The sequence below is a fragment of the Camelus bactrianus genome, chromosome 21, assembly GCF_048773025.1.
Source record: "Camelus bactrianus isolate YW-2024 breed Bactrian camel chromosome 21, ASM4877302v1, whole genome shotgun sequence".
NCBI classification, from domain to species: domain Eukaryota; kingdom Metazoa; phylum Chordata; class Mammalia; order Artiodactyla; family Camelidae; genus Camelus; species Camelus bactrianus.
Genome location: NC_133559.1, coordinates 2,931,138 through 2,947,812, shown reverse-complemented (window position 1 = coordinate 2,947,812; position 16,675 = coordinate 2,931,138). Strand labels below are relative to the sequence as shown.

Here is a 16,675-nt window from a genome sequence, read left to right as displayed (position 1 = left end):
ACCATGGGCAGAGCTGGGGCTGCGGGGGCTGGAGGAACCAGGGGAGGACGTCCTCTTGGGGACGGGCTCTTGTCGCTGCCTTGTGTGCGGTGGTCGTTCCTGGGTACGTGCCCATTCAGAGAGGAGGCAGAGGCGTGTTGGCCCCCCTCTTTCTCAGGGTGTTGGCATTCCGGGCCGTGGTGGAAACACCGCAGGTTTAGGTGGACAGGCCTGGGTTCGTGTCCTGCTTTGCTGCTGTCAGGAGTGGCCAGACCTGACCCCGGGCGGGGGGTGCTGTGCGATCCGCCCCAGGAAGGGCCGGGCTCCGGAGCTCTCGGGCTCGGGGCCGCCGGGGCCGGCAGCATCCTCGCCGAGGCTGTGCAGGGCTCTCGTGGTGATGCAGCCTTGGCTGCGGTCAATGCTCTGCACCTTACCTCGCGGCTCCCGTTAAGCCGCGTGAATAACCAGAGCGACAGGACCTTTCGACGGTCATGGAGCTACACGCTCCTGCGGATGGGCATGCAGAATGTTCCTTTGTGTGGCCAGGGGTGACGGGGGCCGACTTTTTCCCGTTCCTGCCTTGAGCAAGCCCCTTCTGTTTCCCCGGTGTCTGCCTCGCCGGCCAGGCCCCAGGCCTCGCCCTCTGTCCAGGAGTCTGGGGGGGGCAGGGCACAGCCCTCAGCACCCTCAAGATAAGTCTGGCCAGTTGAAGCCCCACAGCTGCCTGCTCTGGCTGGTGCCAGGGCCACCCAGGGTTTGATGGCAGGGCAGGCCGGCATGTTCAGCCCGGGGACAGCGCCAGCTTTTTGGCCACGTTCTCCATGGGCATCGGGGGCGAGGTATCTGTGATGCAGGCCAGCAACTGCCAGCACAGCTGATGTCCCGGCCCCTCGGGTGCCTGTGCGCACCTGGTGATCAGCAGGCAGGGCCTCCAGACGGTTCTGTGCACGCACTGTCGGCAGAGCTCTCTTCCTAGGGTGCTGGAATCTTCAGTTTGGAGCTGGCGTGCCCCTGTGGGAGATCGTGCTTGGATGGGCATGGGTGCGTGTGCGAGGCGGGGTAGGTCCCTGCGTGGCTGTGTTCCTTGTGGGCACTCGGCTTGGGGACCTGTGTCCGATCCTGAAGGGTCTATCCTTGCCCGTTGACTGAGGAGAGCGCAAACCCGTGTGTGCTTTTCTTCCTGTTGTGCCTCCCACGCCCCGCATACCACGGGCTTGGGCAAGAACCCTGAGAAAAGGCCATCTCTGGAACGTGCGCTAAAGGAGCACCCCCGCCCCGGGGGTCTGGGGGATGGCCCAGCCCGTCCTTGCTGGCAGCAGCGCAAGCTGGCCGGCTGCCTGCCTCCTCGCCCCGCCCTGACCGCTGCTCTCTGCCCTCCAGCAGGACGCCGGCTCCCGGGGCAGCAGTGGCGGCCGGGAGCGCCTCATCGTGGAGCCCCCGCTGCCCCAGGAGAAGGCGGGGGGCCCAGCCATCCCCTCCCACCTGCTCAGCACCCCCTACCCCTTTGGCATCTCCCCCAGCTCGGTGGTACAGGACTCCCGCTTCCCACCGCTGAAGTAAGTACAGGTCGGAGGCCCGGCAGTTGGGATGTGCGGGCTGGGGCCTGGGCTCCTGAAGCCGGCAGTGTGAGTCCGCACCAGCTGAGCCGAGAGCCGCCAGATGGTGGCTCAGCCCTGGGCCGGCAGCCCTGTCTGCACCCACCGGCCGTTTCCCCGCTGAGCTGATGGCTGGCTCTGCTGCCCACCCAACAACCCTAAACGCCCAGCCTGGGCTCCTGGGCCGGGGGTCTCTCCAGGCTTCAGGTAGCAGGCCTGCGCCCACTGGTGAGGACAGCAGCTGCCCACCTCTGTGCCCAGGGCCTCCTGCCTGGACCTGTTCCCAGAGACTTGTCTTTGTGAGGGGTGCGGGGAGGTTGGCCTGTTTCCCAGCCTGGAGCAGGAGCTCCGCTCACCTCCATTGGTTGCTCCTTCCATCCTGCTTGCAGCCTCCAGCGGCCTGTGCACCACGTGGTGCCCCCCAGCACAGTGCCCGAGGACTACCTGAGGAGCTTCCGGCCCTACCACACCGCCGAGGACCTCCGCGTGTCCTCCCTGCCTCCCCTCGGCCTGGACCCGGCCGCTGCTGCTGCCTACTACCACCCTGGCTACCTGGCCCCGCACCCCTTCCCCCACCCGGCCTTCAGGTGAGGGGCCCCCAGGCGTCCCCCACCCACCCTCACCCAGACACTGATCGGGGCCAGCTTCCTGGGGAGGACCGGGGGCTGCTCCTCCCAACCTTCCAGATTAGCTGTTAAAAGTTTGCCCTGGTAGAAAATTTGCATTTGAGCTGCTGGCCTTTCCCACTTTTGTTTCCACTGGCTCCATTGGTGGCATGTGACTGTCACAGAACAGAGCCGTAGTTTGTGTGTGACCAGGAAGCCCCAGTGGGGATGGAGCGGTGCCCCTGCTGTGTGGAAGCTTCCTGAGTCCCACCTGACAGGCCTGCAGCTACGCTGTGGAGTGTCCTCCACGGAGGCCTCCGCTGGGCCTGGCGCCCCGAGCTGCTGATACCTGTCGGCTGCTGTGAGGAAGGGGCTCTGCGGCTGGCTGTGGGTGTGGCCTCCGTCTGCAGGACCTCTGTGGAGGTGCCCTGGCCGGAGCACCTGGTGGAATGGCGGGCCCTGCCTTTTCCCTTTAACGTCGGTGCTCACTGGGCCCCATCTTCTCGGCACAGGATGGACGACTCCTACTGCCTGTCAGCGCTGCGCTCGCCCTTCTACCCCATCCCCACGCCCGGCTCCCTGCCCCCACTGCACCCCTCGGCCGTGCACCTCCACCTCTCCGGGATCCGCTACCCGCCCGAGCTCTCCCACTCATCCCTGGCGGCACTGCACTCAGAGCGGATGTCCAGCCTCGGTGCGGAGCGGTAAGCCGCGTCCCGGGCTGGGTGATCTCCGCTCCTCCAGCCCTGGCTGTCAGAGCAGGAAGAAGCCCAGGCCAGCCACCCTGGCCTCGGTCTGCCCGTCTACAAAAGGGACGGTGACAGTGGGTGCTTGGAGCTCCTGGCTGGTGCCTGGCGGGGCTCTGTCCTCAGAGTCACGGAGTCACCAGCCCCCGGCTGTGAGCTCTTCGTGGCTCTAGAGCGTTTGTACACACCTTTTGATTTAATGGACTTTGGGTTTCTTTACGTAGTAACAGAAGCAGAACCTGGCTTACCTCCCATCAGTATTCGGATGGGAATGCTGGGTTTTCACGAAAACCTTGGGCTCGGGAGTCAGCCTCTCACTTCTGGGCACGCTCCCTAAGGGACCGTCCCGGTCCCTGCACACCCTGTGCGCTGGAGGTCACCGTCCCCGTCTGCTCACCCTGCAGGCTGCAGATGGATGAGGAGCTGAGGCGGGAGAGGGAGCGCGAGCGCGAGCGGGAGGCTGACCGAGAGCGGGAGAAGGAGCGCGAGCGGGAGCGGGAGAAGGAGCGCGAGCGGGAGAAGGAGCTGGAGCGCGAGCGGGAGAGGGAGCGGGAGCTGGAGCGCCAGCGGGAGCAGCGGGCCCGCGAGAAGGAGCTGCTGGCCGCCAAGGCGCTGGAGCCAGCCTTCCTGCCCGTGGCCGAGCTGCACGGGCTGCGGAGCCACGCCGCCGAGGAGCGGGCCAAGCCCCCAGAGCAGCTGGCCCCAACCAGAGCAGGTACCAGGGGGAGGGCTGCGCCAGGGGCCACGTGCCGTGGCAGCTCCCCGAGGACGGGGCTCAGCTGTGTAGGCTCCGCCCGAGGGCGTGGTGCGGGCTCAAGGCCTCCCGCTGTCAGGCTGGGGGGGGGGCGCGGCTGGGGAGAGAGGCGTGTGATACAGACAGCAGTGCAGATAACTTAAGGACGTGCACCGCAGGAAGGTGTAGCAGAAGTCTTAGGAAGGGATAGTTTTGAGTATTTGTAACTTTTTTTTAAAATTATAAATATACAATCTTAACTTTTAACAACATGTTTAACAGTCAGCCTTGGTGCCCCATAGTCCATTACTTGGTGGCAGTCTCCAACTAAACAAGGGCCAAGGCCAGTTCCTGAGAGCATCCATGCCCCTCCGGCTGTAGAGAGAACCCTTTGAAGGGCCCCCGGGGTAGGGGGGCTGAGAGGGAAGGAGCCTGGGGCCAAGATCCTGCTGTGACGGCCCTTCTCCCCCACAGAGAAGCTGAAGGACGCGGGCCTGCCGGCGCCCAAGCCCGTGCAGCACCCACTGCACCCGGCGCCCGCCCCCCACCACGGCTTGCCCAGCCTCCTCTCCAACCACGGCCTCTTCTCGCTGCCCGGCAGCAGCGCGGCCACGGCCCTGCTGATCCAGCGCACCAACGAGGAGGAGAAGTGGCTGGCGCGGCAGCGGCGGCTGCGGCAGGAGAAGGAGGACCGGCAGTCGCAGGTGTCCGAGTTTCGGCAGCAGGTGCTGGAGCAGCACCTGGACATGGGCCGGCCGCCAGCGCCCACAGAGACGGAGCACAGGCCGGAGAGCACCAGGTGGGGCCTGGCGAGCGGGGTGGGCCAAGGGTGTGGGAACTCCCTGAGGTTAGCATTTATTGAGTGCCTACGGTTTGCCTTATTTCTGCTGAATGTTGTCACTTCTTATTTCCTTTTGTCCTCTGACCCCCATCCTGCTCGTGAGGGAGCAGTGCGAGGACAGGAGGCAGTTGCCCGAAGGCGCCCATCCTCAGGTTGCCTTGCCGCCAAGCCCGTGCCCAGAACCGGATCCTTCCCATGCAGCCCAGCTGCGCCCCCACTGGGACACCCGTGGTGCCTGCAGAGGGCAAGGGAGGATCTTCAATTACTAATTCCATTTGTTCTTTCCGTTTCTCTCTGCCCAGACTTTTTTTTTTTTTAATGAGAAGGGGCTGCCTTTAATTTTTCTGTAAGCAAAAAATTAATTCTGTTTTCATAATTTAAAAAAAATTCCCATCTCCTGGACTTGTTATGAAAGCGTTTCCTAGAGGCCTTTGTGCCTGACCCCCAGCTGCCAGCGCTCACCCTGTGAGCTCACGGCTGTGGCCCCGGGCCCCCCAGCCCACCCTCCATCCCTCCAGAGCTCATTCTAAAGGGCTAACCCTAACCCTCAGGTAGAGTGGGCGGAGAGAGTCCAGCCAGCCCTCAGGGATGCTGGACCCTGCTCCCCTTCTCTGGGCCTCGTTTTCCTCAGTTGTGCACAAAGGAGGTGGGGCGGGAGGCCCTCTGAGCATCCTTCCAGCCTTCAATGTCCAAAGTGCTGTCTGGGGACAAGAAACACTAGGGTGTCTGGGTCTGAGGTGTTTTAACGTCCACTTCTTCCGCTCCCTGTCTCTCATTCCTCCAGCTTTTTGCTGACGGGTGGGTCTTCTCGCTGTGTCCTAGGCGCCACTGGCTCACCCAGCAGCCACACGTCTGCACCCACTTAGGCCCCAGAGAGATTCCATGGCTAATTGGGTGTGACTGGGAGTGAACTGTGGCTGGGCTCTGGCTGGGTCTCCGGCAGCCTCCGGCTTGCCCTGCTCAGTATGGCTGCAGTGAGTCCCCTCTGCTGCAGACTGTCCCCCTGCTGCTCTGGGCCCACCCCAAGGCCACACAGGGGCTGGCTTGTCTGCTTGTGAGCTGCCCTCTGCTCCTCCAATCCCTGCACACTCGAGACCGAGAGCGCAGTCAACATCTCCTAGCATCACACGTCTAGCATCTCTGGATAAATCTGGAGTCCAGCTTTGACTCCAGAGGGTGTCTTCCTCTCCATGGGGCCCCCAGAGTCCCAGCGCAGCTGTCAGGGCCTATGTGCTGCTGCCCCCAGCAGGGGTGGCCTCTGCCCAGATCCTGGTGGAGCCCTGGGTGGGGAATAGGGCCCTGGCCCGGGTGGTGCCTGTGGCTGCTGGCGGCGTGCGCGGCCCTCCAGCAGCACGAACCTGATGCTCTTTGAAGCCGTCATCCTCCAAGCTAGAAAGCCACCCTGTGCTTGGCTTCAGAGCATGAAACACTCACTCTACTGATGGGTCTCATCCCTTTGCTCTTTACTTAATGAGGGTCTGTCTGCCCATTAGAGGAGCAGCGGCTTCGGGGCTGTCTCCCAGCTTGAGCTGGGGAATAACTCAAGGAGCCTTGGTGGCTGTGGTTACCGTCCCCTCCTTGGCCTGGCAGGGAGGGCTCTGAGAGCCTGGGCACGCGCCCGCCGTGCTCTCTGCACCTTCCGTCCCCTCAGGCCTTGCCCTGGGTCACCTTGGCGGCATGGGGCTTCTCTTTCAAAAAATAGATACTAACTTTGGAAAAACAACACCCAGATTGTCTTTTGTAAGTTGAATTTTGTTTTAAAGGCACCAAGGAAAGAGTCATTTAGTTTGGCTTCCGGCAAAGCTGCTTGTCTGATGGAAGGTCCCTTCCAGTTCCCTCCCTGCCTGGCTCCCCGGTCAGGCACTCCGCCTGGTCCTTGAAGACCCTTTGGGTGTAGCTGCTGTTTTAGGGGCTTGTGGGGTTGCTGCAGTTCTGCCGGGGACCACTGGGGGGCAGCAGCAGCCAGGCCTGCCCTCGCTGTCGGGGTCTCTCCAGCAGCTGCTCTCTGGCTTCTGTCCACGTGCAGTGGGGAGAGGAAGTTGTGGCCACACCTTAGGCGCCAGAGCCATCTTGTGTCCCTGTGGTGGGTCTGCCTGTGGAAAGTAAAGATGAGGCTCTGTCCTCACGGAGTTGATGGGAAGTTAGGGAGTGGTGGGACAGGATGAGCCACTGCCAGGTCATGAGTGAGAAACAGGACAGAGCGGGGCTGCGCCTTCAGCAAGCAGAGCCCACCTGGAGTCTCTGTCTCCTCTCGTGAGCGGGCTTGCGTGTACCTGCCTTAGGCTGTCTTCGAGGAGGTGTGGTCCCTCCACTGTGGGGTAGGGGCCCTGGATGGGGGCCTACAGGAGGCCTTTACTCCCCTCCAGCTCTGGCGGGCTAAGTGAGTTCCCATCTGGGCTGCCATAGAAGTTGTCCCTCGCTGCCAGGTGCTGGCAGGTAGCCGGGGGCCAGTGGGTGGCTGATGGCAACCATCCTCTCAGGACTGATGGCTGGTTCTGTTCACTCCCTAGGCCGGGACCAAACCGCCATGAGCCGGGAAGCCGAGACCCTCCACAGCACTTTGGAGGGCCCCCACCCCTCATTTCGCCCAAGCCCCAGCACCACTCCGTGCCCACAGCCCTCTGGAACCCGGTGTCCCTGATGGACAGCACGCTGGACACGAGGCGTGCCCCAGAGGGCCATCCCCTGCACAGCCACCCCACCCCATTTGAGCCCAGCCGCCAGGCGGCCGTCCCACTGGTAAAGGTGGAGAGGATCTACTGCCCGGAAAAGGCAGAGGAGGGGCCCCGGAAGCGCGAGGCCACCCCCCTGGACAAGTACCAGCCGCCGCCTCGGGAGGCAGGGAGCCTGGAGCAGCCGGCCTTCCCTCACGGGTCCGCGCCCTTCCTGGCTGAGCTCGAGAAGTCCACGCAGACCCTCCTGGGCCAGCAGCGGGCCTCCCTCGCCCATCCTGCCCCCTTCGGGGAGCTCACCGGGCCCCTAAAGCCAGGCTCGCCCTCCCGGCCCCCAGCTTCTCGGGGCCCCGACCCTGCCTACATCTACGATGAGCTCCTGCAGCAGCGCCGGAGGCTGGTCAGCAAGCTGGACCTGGAGGAGCGCAGGCGGCGGGAGGCCCAGGAGAAAGGTCCGCTCTCCCCAGGTGGCCCTCGCCCCCAGGACCAGGGGGCGGTGGTTCTCGCCTCTCGGCCTCTCTTCTCCCACTCCTGGCTTCTGCTCTGAGGTTTAGCAGCTCCAGGGAGCAGGTTCCCTGTCTTCTCCTTCGCCTGTCTTGCCATAGTGCAAAGCTGACTCAGCATGCACAGTTATAAACGATGAACTGGGGCTAGTAAGACAGTCCTAAGTATTAACAGTGCAGCACAACAAGCAGGAGGCTGTTGGGAGAGCGGGCCAGGGTCCAGCGGGGGCTTCTCACTGGGGCCAGGGTCACAATTGCAGGCAGGTGGCCCCAGGGCTGGGGTGGGGGTCGGGAGGTCTGGTCACCTCTCATTCCAGCTCCTGCTAGGGCTGGGATGGCACTTAAACACCAGTTCCTCGGGTTCCCCCAAAGAGCCAGAGAACAGGTGAGCCGGCACCCACCTGCACCCCCCGTCTGCCCAGGAGGGATCAGAGAAGTTCCAGACTAGTTTCTTCTGTGGAAAACTCAGGTTCTGCACAGTGCTGAATTCAGTGTCTTAGCCAGAAGCTGGGGCCGAGGCCGAGTGAGTCTTGTGTGGTTGTTCTAGGCTAGATTTAGGGCCTGAGAAGGCTGTCCTCTATTCACCTCGTGAGGAGGAGCGGGGAGCGCGCTGGTGCCCTCAGGTGCAGAGGTTCTGTTTTGCATGTGAGTTTATGTGCATGCTCTGTGCCTTTGAGAGAGCGGGGAGCTGAGGGTGCCTGTCCCCTCCTGAGTTACGGACCCAGATGGCCACAGCAGACAGCAGATGTGCAAAGACAGCTTTGGGCTGCCTTGGACACGGCCCCAGGCCTGTGCGATGAACGGTCCCCTGCCGAGGGATCAGTGTCAGCCCAGGGACCACCTGACCATTTGGGGGCTGTGGATCCAAGGGAAGCCTGGTGCCTGCCTCCTGCCCCCCACTTCCCAGCCTTGAAAAGCCCTCGGACTAGGGGTTAGTGTGCGTTTCCACCTGGGACGAGAGGAATCTAGGTTTGGGGGTGTTCAAAGGGCCAGTAGGGCCAATGGGTGGGTTTGCACACTCCACGGGGTGCTCTCTATACATCCACTGGAGGATTGAGGCTCCCTGCCCAGCTGAAGCAGTGTGTTCTTGCTGCCAGGATACTACTACGACCTGGACGACTCCTATGATGAGAGTGACGAAGAAGAGGTCAGGGCCCACCTCCGCTGTGTGGCCGAGCAGCCGCCCCTCAAACTGGACACATCCTCTGAGGTATCTGGGGTTTCGTGGCCACTGTCAGGCTGTGGGCTGGATGCTGGCACCCTCCTCGGGGCCCGCCTCTTGGCTTTCCCGCCGTCGGGGTCCTCCTCCCTCGAGGCCCGGCACAGAGTGGCCATGGCACATGGGCTTCAAGGACCCCAGGAGGGGCCCTTGGGTCAGTGGAGGCAGACCACTGCCAGTGGTTTCAAACTCATTTGTTTTCTTTCCCAATCTAGAAGCTAGAGTTTTTGCAACTTTTTGGCTTGACCACCCAACAGCAGAAGGAGGAATTGCTGACGCAGAAGCGGAGGAAGCGGCGGCGGATGCTGAGGGAAAGGAGCCCGTCGCCCCCGACGGTTCAGAGCAAGCGGCAGACGCCTTCGCCGAGGCTGGCGCTGACCACCCGCTACAGCCCCGATGAGATGAACTGCAGCCCAAACTTCGAAGAGAAGAGGAAGTTCCTGACCATCTTCAATCTGACCCACATCAGCGCGGAGAAGAGGAAAGGTAAGGCCTGCCTGGACCTCGTGGTGGGGGCGGGGCCGCCTGGAAGGCCGAGTGCCCCTTGGGAAGCTGGGGGGGGGGCCTGGGCTCCCCAGGGAAGCAGCCCCTCTGCTCTGACCTGCCCCACTGTCTCTTCGCCATCATGCTCCTCTCCGCCCGAAACTCAAGTCGCCCCATTCGAGGCCCATCTTCTCTTTCTCCCCCCGGGCGGAGCTGAGGACTCGCCGTTGTTCTCTGTAAAGCCGCCGTAAGCTTGATGGTTGCTCTTGGCCCTTTTCGGCTCCCCCAGTGCCTTCGACCCCCGGGCGTGGGGTGGAGGTGCGCCTTTCCTCTGCTGGGCGCTCCAGGCTCCTCAGCTCCGGGCTGCTGCCGTGGCCGCTGGGCTGGGTACTCTGACGCCAGGAGGCGGTGGGTGGTCCGTGGCAGCCAGGCAGAGCCGACACCCACTGTGAGTGGACGGCTTCTCCGAAGAGATGCTTCCAGATCAGTCTGGCCACCAAGGGCCGTGCTGGGGCCGGTTCTTGGGCTGGAATCCTTGGTGCAGAAGAAGTGGTGCGTTCTGCACGCCACCTGGGGCATCCGCTTTCACTCACTCAGTGCCAGGATGTGGCTCGGGGAGAACTTGGCCTGTGTGGGGCACACACCTCCGAGTCCACCGCACTGACACCGGGTCAGCTCTTTCTGGAGGGACGTCAGAGGAAAGCAGAAGTGCTTATCGGTCATTTAGTTGCTTTCCTTTGTTTTAGGTGGGTGTGGCAGTTTGGTTTTTGTGTTTAACCGGCGAGCTGAAATTCTTGCTTTGCCTCAAAGGGGCAGTGGCACGTTGTTCTCAGTACAGATCCCCAAGAATGTGTGTAGTTTTGTTTGTAAAAAGCATCTTTTTTCCTGACTTAATTGCTAGAAGCCACCAGTGACGTGGCCACTTAAGTTTGTCAGCAAGAGGTACCTGAAGTGCACCAGGAATTTGTGGCATCAAATGTCACAGGGTCTGGGTCTCTTTTCCCCAAATGGCAACCGTCGTGGAAATCACACTCGCGTGACGTGAGCGGTGGAAAGGAGAATGTGCCTGGAAGCGGCCTGTGCTTCCGGACAGTGGGGTGTGGCTCTTCAGCTCTTCAGGGTTGTTTCCTGTGTTGGGGACAACTTTTTCATCTTATAAATAAGGACACATCCTCAGGAGATACCTCAGAAGATCGTTGATACCTGTTATTTCGCCATACACGCACGGCTGTTCTTGGAATACATCTGAAATGTTACATAGTAAAAGCCAGGAAGAATCTAGGCTCGCTCTGAAATGAAGCTTCTTCCTTTAAACCCAGGCTGTCCCCCTGGCTTTGTTTCTCCTTTTAAAGGACTTAACTGCCTGCCTGCCAGTCATGGCCTGGGCTAGACTCCTGCCCCCTTCCCTCTCAGAAATGATGCAACCATCTTGTTAATCTCAGGCTGCTTTTCTCATAGACAAAGAGAAACTTGTTGAGCTGCTCCAGGCCATGAAGCAGAAGGCACTGTCAGCAGCAGTGGCAGACCCGCTCAGGAACTCTCCGAGGGACAGTCCGGCTGTCTCCCTGAGCGGTAAGGCCAGCCCATCCGCCACTGACCGGGACTGTCCACTCCAGGTCGTCTTCCTCCTGGAAACAGCGTGCGCTTCTCTCCGTCTCTCTCTTAAGCTTCCTGGGCGTGTGAAGGACCTCCTCGGCCAGAGTCAGGGCTCGGAGAGCTAAGGGGGGGTCCCAGCTTCGGCAGAGCCCCGCCCGGTGGGCAGCATGGTTGTGGCCGTTGTCCATCGGTCGGCCCTTGGTTGGCGCTCTCCTCCCGGCGTCTCTGTCTTGCTCATTCCGCCTTCCAGGCCTCTCCGCCACCTGCTGTCACTCCTCTCTCTGCTCTGGCTCTGACTCTTGACTCCACCTCGCTGTGCTGCTAATGGAGCAGGAGACGTTGATGCTCCGGCCCTGTCCTCGACTCCTAACGCGGTCTTTCTTGTCGGGTTGGGCTACATCACTTTCTGCCTTCTGGATGACCTGAGGCAACTTGCTTCTTCCTGCAGATTCTTCTTCCTAGATGCCTTCCTGGGGCAGCACCTTTCAAGGATGGACTTGCTGCTAAACATACCACACTGTGCACTGACATTTAATTAAATGGCTCCCAGTTCTTGGTCCTTTGCACTAGATCTCTATTCAGTGTAAGCTCTAGAGGTCAGGGTCTGCCTGTTCACTTGCAGCTCTTAACACATTCCCTACTTTCTCTAAAAGAACCAGCCACGCAGCAAGCCTCTCTGGATGTGGAGAAGCCTGTGGGTGTTGCTGCTTCCTTGTCTGACGTCCCGAAGGCCACGGAGCCTGGGAGACTGGAACAGCTCCGGCCCCAGGAGCCGTCGCGAGTCCAGGAGACGGCTCCTGCCAGCGGCGAGAAGGCCAGGCTGAGTGAGACCCCCGGGGGCAGGAAGAGCCTGAGCATGCTTCATTACATCCGGGGCCCCGCGCCCAAGGACGTCCCCGTGCCGCTGTCCCACAGCATCAACGGGAAGAACAAGCCCTGGGAGCCCTTCGTGGCCGAGGAGTTTGCACATCAGTTCCACGAGTCCGTCCTGCAGTCCACCCAGAAGGCCCTGCAGAAGCATAAAGGTAACGAGGCTACCTGGGCCCGCTCTGCTGCTTTGTTCTGGAGCGCCGCTCAAACCTCGGGCGGGGTGCGAGAGACACCTGGTGTTCTTATTAGAGGCAGATTCTGCCTCTGGGGGTCCAGGATGGGGACCGAGGATGCTCCATTCCCAGGAGATGCTGGTCTGCTGGCTGACTATACTTGAAGGAAGTTTACATCTGAATTGAGTAAGGCCCGCCCTTTCAGTAAGGGCAGGCTAGGTGCCTTTCCAGCAAAAATAGGATCCATGCTTCTCGAGGGAGTCATTTTCCAGAGTCCCCCACACAGACTCGCCTGGAAACCTGCCTTTCCTTCGATGATCAGACACGGCGAGCACTGAGTGACATAATGGTTGCTCCAGCCCCACGTTTGAGCCCCCAGATTCATGCCTCTTGGACATTCTGGTGGGAGCCCCTGCAGGTCGGAGGACAGAGGTCACTACATTTCATTCCCACCAAATCAGATTAGGCTGAAATTGACTAGGAAAGAACCCTTAGTGAATATGAGGGATCCTACTGAGTATAAGTGAGGGTTGCGCTCCCCAGGAGCCAGAAAGAGAGCTTGCTTATCACACCAAAACCGTTGACAGTTTTCTGTGATAACGTCTAAGAGCGGAGGAGATAGGTGAGCGTTTTTAGACATACAGGTCTGATGTCGTTAGCGTCCTTCAGGTAAGTTAATGCTGTCGGGAGAGAAGAAATGATACCCAAAAAGGAAAGAAAGGGCAGTGGGTTTTGCAGTGATTTTAAAAAAAGAATTCCCCAGGTCAGGAGGAGGGCTTTACTGGGTGTTTGTCGTGACGTTCCCTGAATCATGTTTTTCAAGAAGGAAATGTTTTGACTAGATGGCTAGGTTAAACCCCTCTGTGCCCCTCTAGGACACGCCCACAGAGGCTTTCCTGTGGCCAGTGGACACGTTTTCCCTGCTCCATTTCAACCCTTCTCCGGTATTACATTTGACCATTTCCTCGGGATTTTAAAGTCGTCCAGCCCCTGCCAGGCTGAGCTGTCCTAGTGCGGTGACTGCCGTCCACAGGGAGGCAGCGTGCACCTGGTAGGCCGCCTCCAGCAGGGCCAGCACAGAGCGGACCTCGTCTCAACAGGCCCCAGCGACAGCGGAGTCCTGGTCAGGGCAGAGCCCTGGGTGTGCTCGGGACTGAAGGGCCTGCATTTCATGAGGGAAGTGATGCTTAGCGAGGGCCGAGCTTAGACTCCAGAGCAGCTGAGACTCCCGTGTTACAGAGCAGGGCATGGCAGCTCAGAGACCGGCTCAGCTGAGATCACAGACATGTCTGGTCAGTGGGAGCCCAGAGCTGCCGCTGTCTTCATGACTCCTCCAGCCACTTCTGATGGGGCCGTCTTTGGTGTGGGAAGGGTACGGGCCTCTCTTACTTCGTCTTGTCTGCTGGGAGACCTGTAGTCATGCTGTCGCCCCTTCTCCTCCTGCTCCCTGCCCCTCCCTCCCCCAGCACGCGGCCCCCACAGGCCCTGTGACGCGCTTGTCTTCCCTCCCCAGGAACCGCAGCTGTGCTGTCTGCAGAGCAGAACCACAAGGTTGACACGTCCGTCCACTACAACATTCCTGAGCTGCAGGCCTCGAGCCGGCTGCCCCTGCCCCAGCACAACGGGCAGCAGGAGCCCCCTGCTGTGAGGAAGGGCCCCCTCCAGCAGGAGATGGACCAGGACTCAGAGGACGACGACAGCGATGACGGGGAGGAGGACGATGAGGACCCCCCCAGGCGCAAGTGGCAAGGGATTGAGGCCATTTTTGAAGCTTACCAGGAACACATAGAAGGTACGCGGTGGGGCGGGGAGCAGGCTGAGGGCCCAGTCGGGAAAGTGCAAGAAAGCTTAATAGACTGGTCGGTGCAAGATTTCCCTGCCACTGATGGAGGCTCCCGGGACACAAGTAGAAACAAACACTAGAAGGTACCTTTTCTTCAGCACTATTTCCAGAACTATTCCTCCGGCTTCCTTATGATGGAAGTCCTCATGGACAAAACTGAGGCCATTCTCACTGGTGGAATTTAAGCACCAAGCTCCTGTCCCCATGCAGTATGACAGTGCGAACCTGGGCCTTGCCCTCTCTGCTGTTTTCGCTGCGCTCCTAAATATTCTGTCAGTCCTGACACTTGTGGCTACATACAAGGGTCCCAGAAAATGCAACGCTGATTAACTTCACAGAGCCCCCAGAGAGGCAGGCCTGTCACTGCCTGAGCCTGTGCCGCACTGGAAGCATCTCAGGGTGGTAGCAGACTTCCCTCACAGGCACTGCGGTCCTGGATCAGCGCAGACTGTCCTCGCTCAGCTGCGAGTGTGGACCCACCTGGCCTGGGGCAGCCCACGCTGGCAGAGCTCAGGCACTGTCACTGTGCCTCCAGCACACCACCTCCTGTCTCTGTGCCTGTTAGACAGAGGCTGTGGTCTAAGTCTGGCACAGGGAGAATTGGAGGTCCCCCCCTCCTCTGCAGTGAACCGGGCAGGGGGCCCTTTTGGGGCAGAGCGCTGACGCAGGCACCCCACGGGGGCCCCTCTGCGCTCACCATCCTCAGCAGGTTGGCGGTGCCAGGCATCGCTCCGACAAGAGTTGGGAGGTGCCAGCCACCGCTCGCAAAACCTAGGCCGCCACCGCCACCTTCTGTTTATTACCATATTGTACAGGAGTGTTCGTTTTTATCATGATTATCGTGATCATTTAAGTAATACTTTGAAATAAGCATTTACAATTTTTTCTCCTTTTCCAGTTTTATTAGATAGAATTATTAGTTTGACTGCACCTAAAACAAGCATTTTAAAACCAGCTTATTAGTACAGACGAAAGGAATGTCCCTGTAGCCACAGTCAGAGCATCGACACCTACATTTTGCTTTTTCTCTTTCAGTTAGAATCCTCATTTTGCATGTTACCATATTTTATTTTACTAGAGTGAAGTTTCTCTCTCCTAGGTTGGCTTTTTGGGGTCTTGTTGGGAATTCCTTCCTTACCCCAAGGACATACTCTCCATTTCCTTCTAAGTCTTCAAGTTCTGCTTTTCTTAGGCCTAGACTCCATTTCCATGGATGGATTAAGGTAGAAATCTAGCCCCACCTTTTGCACCTGGACACCCTGTTATCTGGTGGGTTTGGGGCGCCCTCTCCCCACGGGGGGCTTTGCGACACCCCCATTGCCTGGGGCAACTCGCCGGGACTTTTCTGATGGCTCAGCTGTTCTTGGCCCTCGGCTTTCCCCAATGAATTTTATGATCACTTTATTTGTTCCACCCCCAAAAAATCCCACTAGATTTTTCAGTTGCATTGAATTTACAGATTTGGGGAGGTTAGACATTTTGGGGGGGGTTAGGTTTGTTAAAGGAGATACTGGGGTTTGAACCCAGGACCTCGTGTATGCCAAGCACGTGCTCTACCCTCCCCGAGAATGGACATCTTCGATAGTGCTGTCCATCTACAAATATGGCATTAAGTTGTGATAGATTTTTGCTGTTTTTCTCAATGAGCAGTTTACTTTTCTCAGATTTAGTTTAGGCATCACCTCGTCATTGTTATTCCTTAGATAATCATAGATGATCAGACCTGCAGGTGAGAACCTTAGTTCTTTCCTTTTGAATTCGTACTTTTTCTTGTCACACAGCACTGCCTAGGATCTCAAGGCTGTTGAATAGGGGCACTGGTGGGGCCCTTGTTTGCAAAGCTTTCAAAACACTCCACTAAGAATAAAGGTTCCTGTTTGCTGCTGGGTTTACGGTTGTGTGGCTGTTGAAAGTTCACGTGTATTTTCTAGATGTATCAAGATGAGGACCTTACTTGTTTTCATCTTTGATGTTTTTTTTTTGACGTTGCTTCCTCTTAGCTGAATTAAGGTTTTAATCTATGTTCTTAAGTGATATTAGACTGATTTTATTGTACTTTATTTTGCTATCATGATGGTTCTGGCTTCTGTAAAGTCAGTTAGGTAGCCTTCCTGGTTTTCATTCTCTGAAACATTTCATATAAAGTAGGCATTTATTCTTGAAGGTTTGAAGTCCTGTTAAAACCAGGTTCAGTATCCTTTGGAAAGGCAGAGATTTTACTAACTAAAACTATACTTGATATTTCTTAAGTTTACTTGGGTCTTTTTCTAACAGTTTAAAAGCCTTCAAGCCTAACTCTTATCTTTTTATCTTTCTTTCTGAAAAATCCTTATTAAGGCCATAAATTTACCCTTACTTCCTAACCTGTATTTCTTAAATGCCTTTTGACGCTAGATCCTTTAGTCTTTATTCCACTGGGCTGGATTTACTTTAGTGGCACTCAAGTATTTCCCAGCACAATTGAAAGGGCTGGGAGCAGCGTGGCCCAAGGAGAGGACTGCTGGGAGGGGAACGCCCACCAGGCCGTGGCCCCTGCCTGCAGAAAATGTGTCAACATTGCTTGACTTTTCAGAGCAGAACCTGGAGCGGCAGGTGTTGCAGACGCAGTGCAGGCGGCTAGAGGCCCAGCACTACAGCCTCAGCCGCAGCGCGGAGCAGCTCTCCCACAGCGTGGCGGTGAGTCTCAGGGCCCTGCCTTGGCCGGAGGGGCTGCCGGTGGGCTCCTGGGAGGGTCTCCGAAAGCAAATACATGCTTTTTTTGTTCATCCTTTCAAGTTTGGGTTCGAGAGCGCCCATACAGGCAACTGCTGAAGGGAA

The 16,675-nt window shown here is 58.7% G+C and overlaps 1 protein-coding gene across 4 annotated transcripts in view; it reads left to right on the top strand.

Moving 5' to 3' along the window:
• Positions 1 to 16,675, top strand: part of GSE1 (Gse1 coiled-coil protein) — a 104,504-nt gene that overhangs the window by 83,408 nt on the left and 4,421 nt on the right. For 2 of the 4 annotated variants that reach the window (XM_074349306.1, XM_074349307.1), the window contains exons 3-14: positions 1,360 to 1,535; positions 1,964 to 2,161; positions 2,692 to 2,883; positions 3,330 to 3,640; positions 4,133 to 4,457; positions 7,010 to 7,623; positions 8,772 to 8,884; positions 9,109 to 9,379; positions 10,835 to 10,948; positions 11,626 to 11,997; positions 13,529 to 13,807; positions 16,431 to 16,534. In XM_074349306.1, coding sequence (XP_074205407.1) covers positions 1,360 to 1,535; positions 1,964 to 2,161; positions 2,692 to 2,883; positions 3,330 to 3,640; positions 4,133 to 4,457; positions 7,010 to 7,623; positions 8,772 to 8,884; positions 9,109 to 9,379; positions 10,835 to 10,948; positions 11,626 to 11,997; positions 13,529 to 13,807; positions 16,431 to 16,534 — 3,069 coding nt within the window. The remainder of the gene's footprint in view (positions 1 to 1,359; positions 1,536 to 1,963; positions 2,162 to 2,691; positions 2,884 to 3,329; positions 3,641 to 4,132; positions 4,458 to 7,009; positions 7,624 to 8,771; positions 8,885 to 9,108; positions 9,380 to 10,834; positions 10,949 to 11,625; positions 11,998 to 13,528; positions 13,808 to 16,430; positions 16,535 to 16,675) is intronic. The other 2 variants (XM_074349304.1, XM_074349305.1) reach the window with 2 other exon arrangements.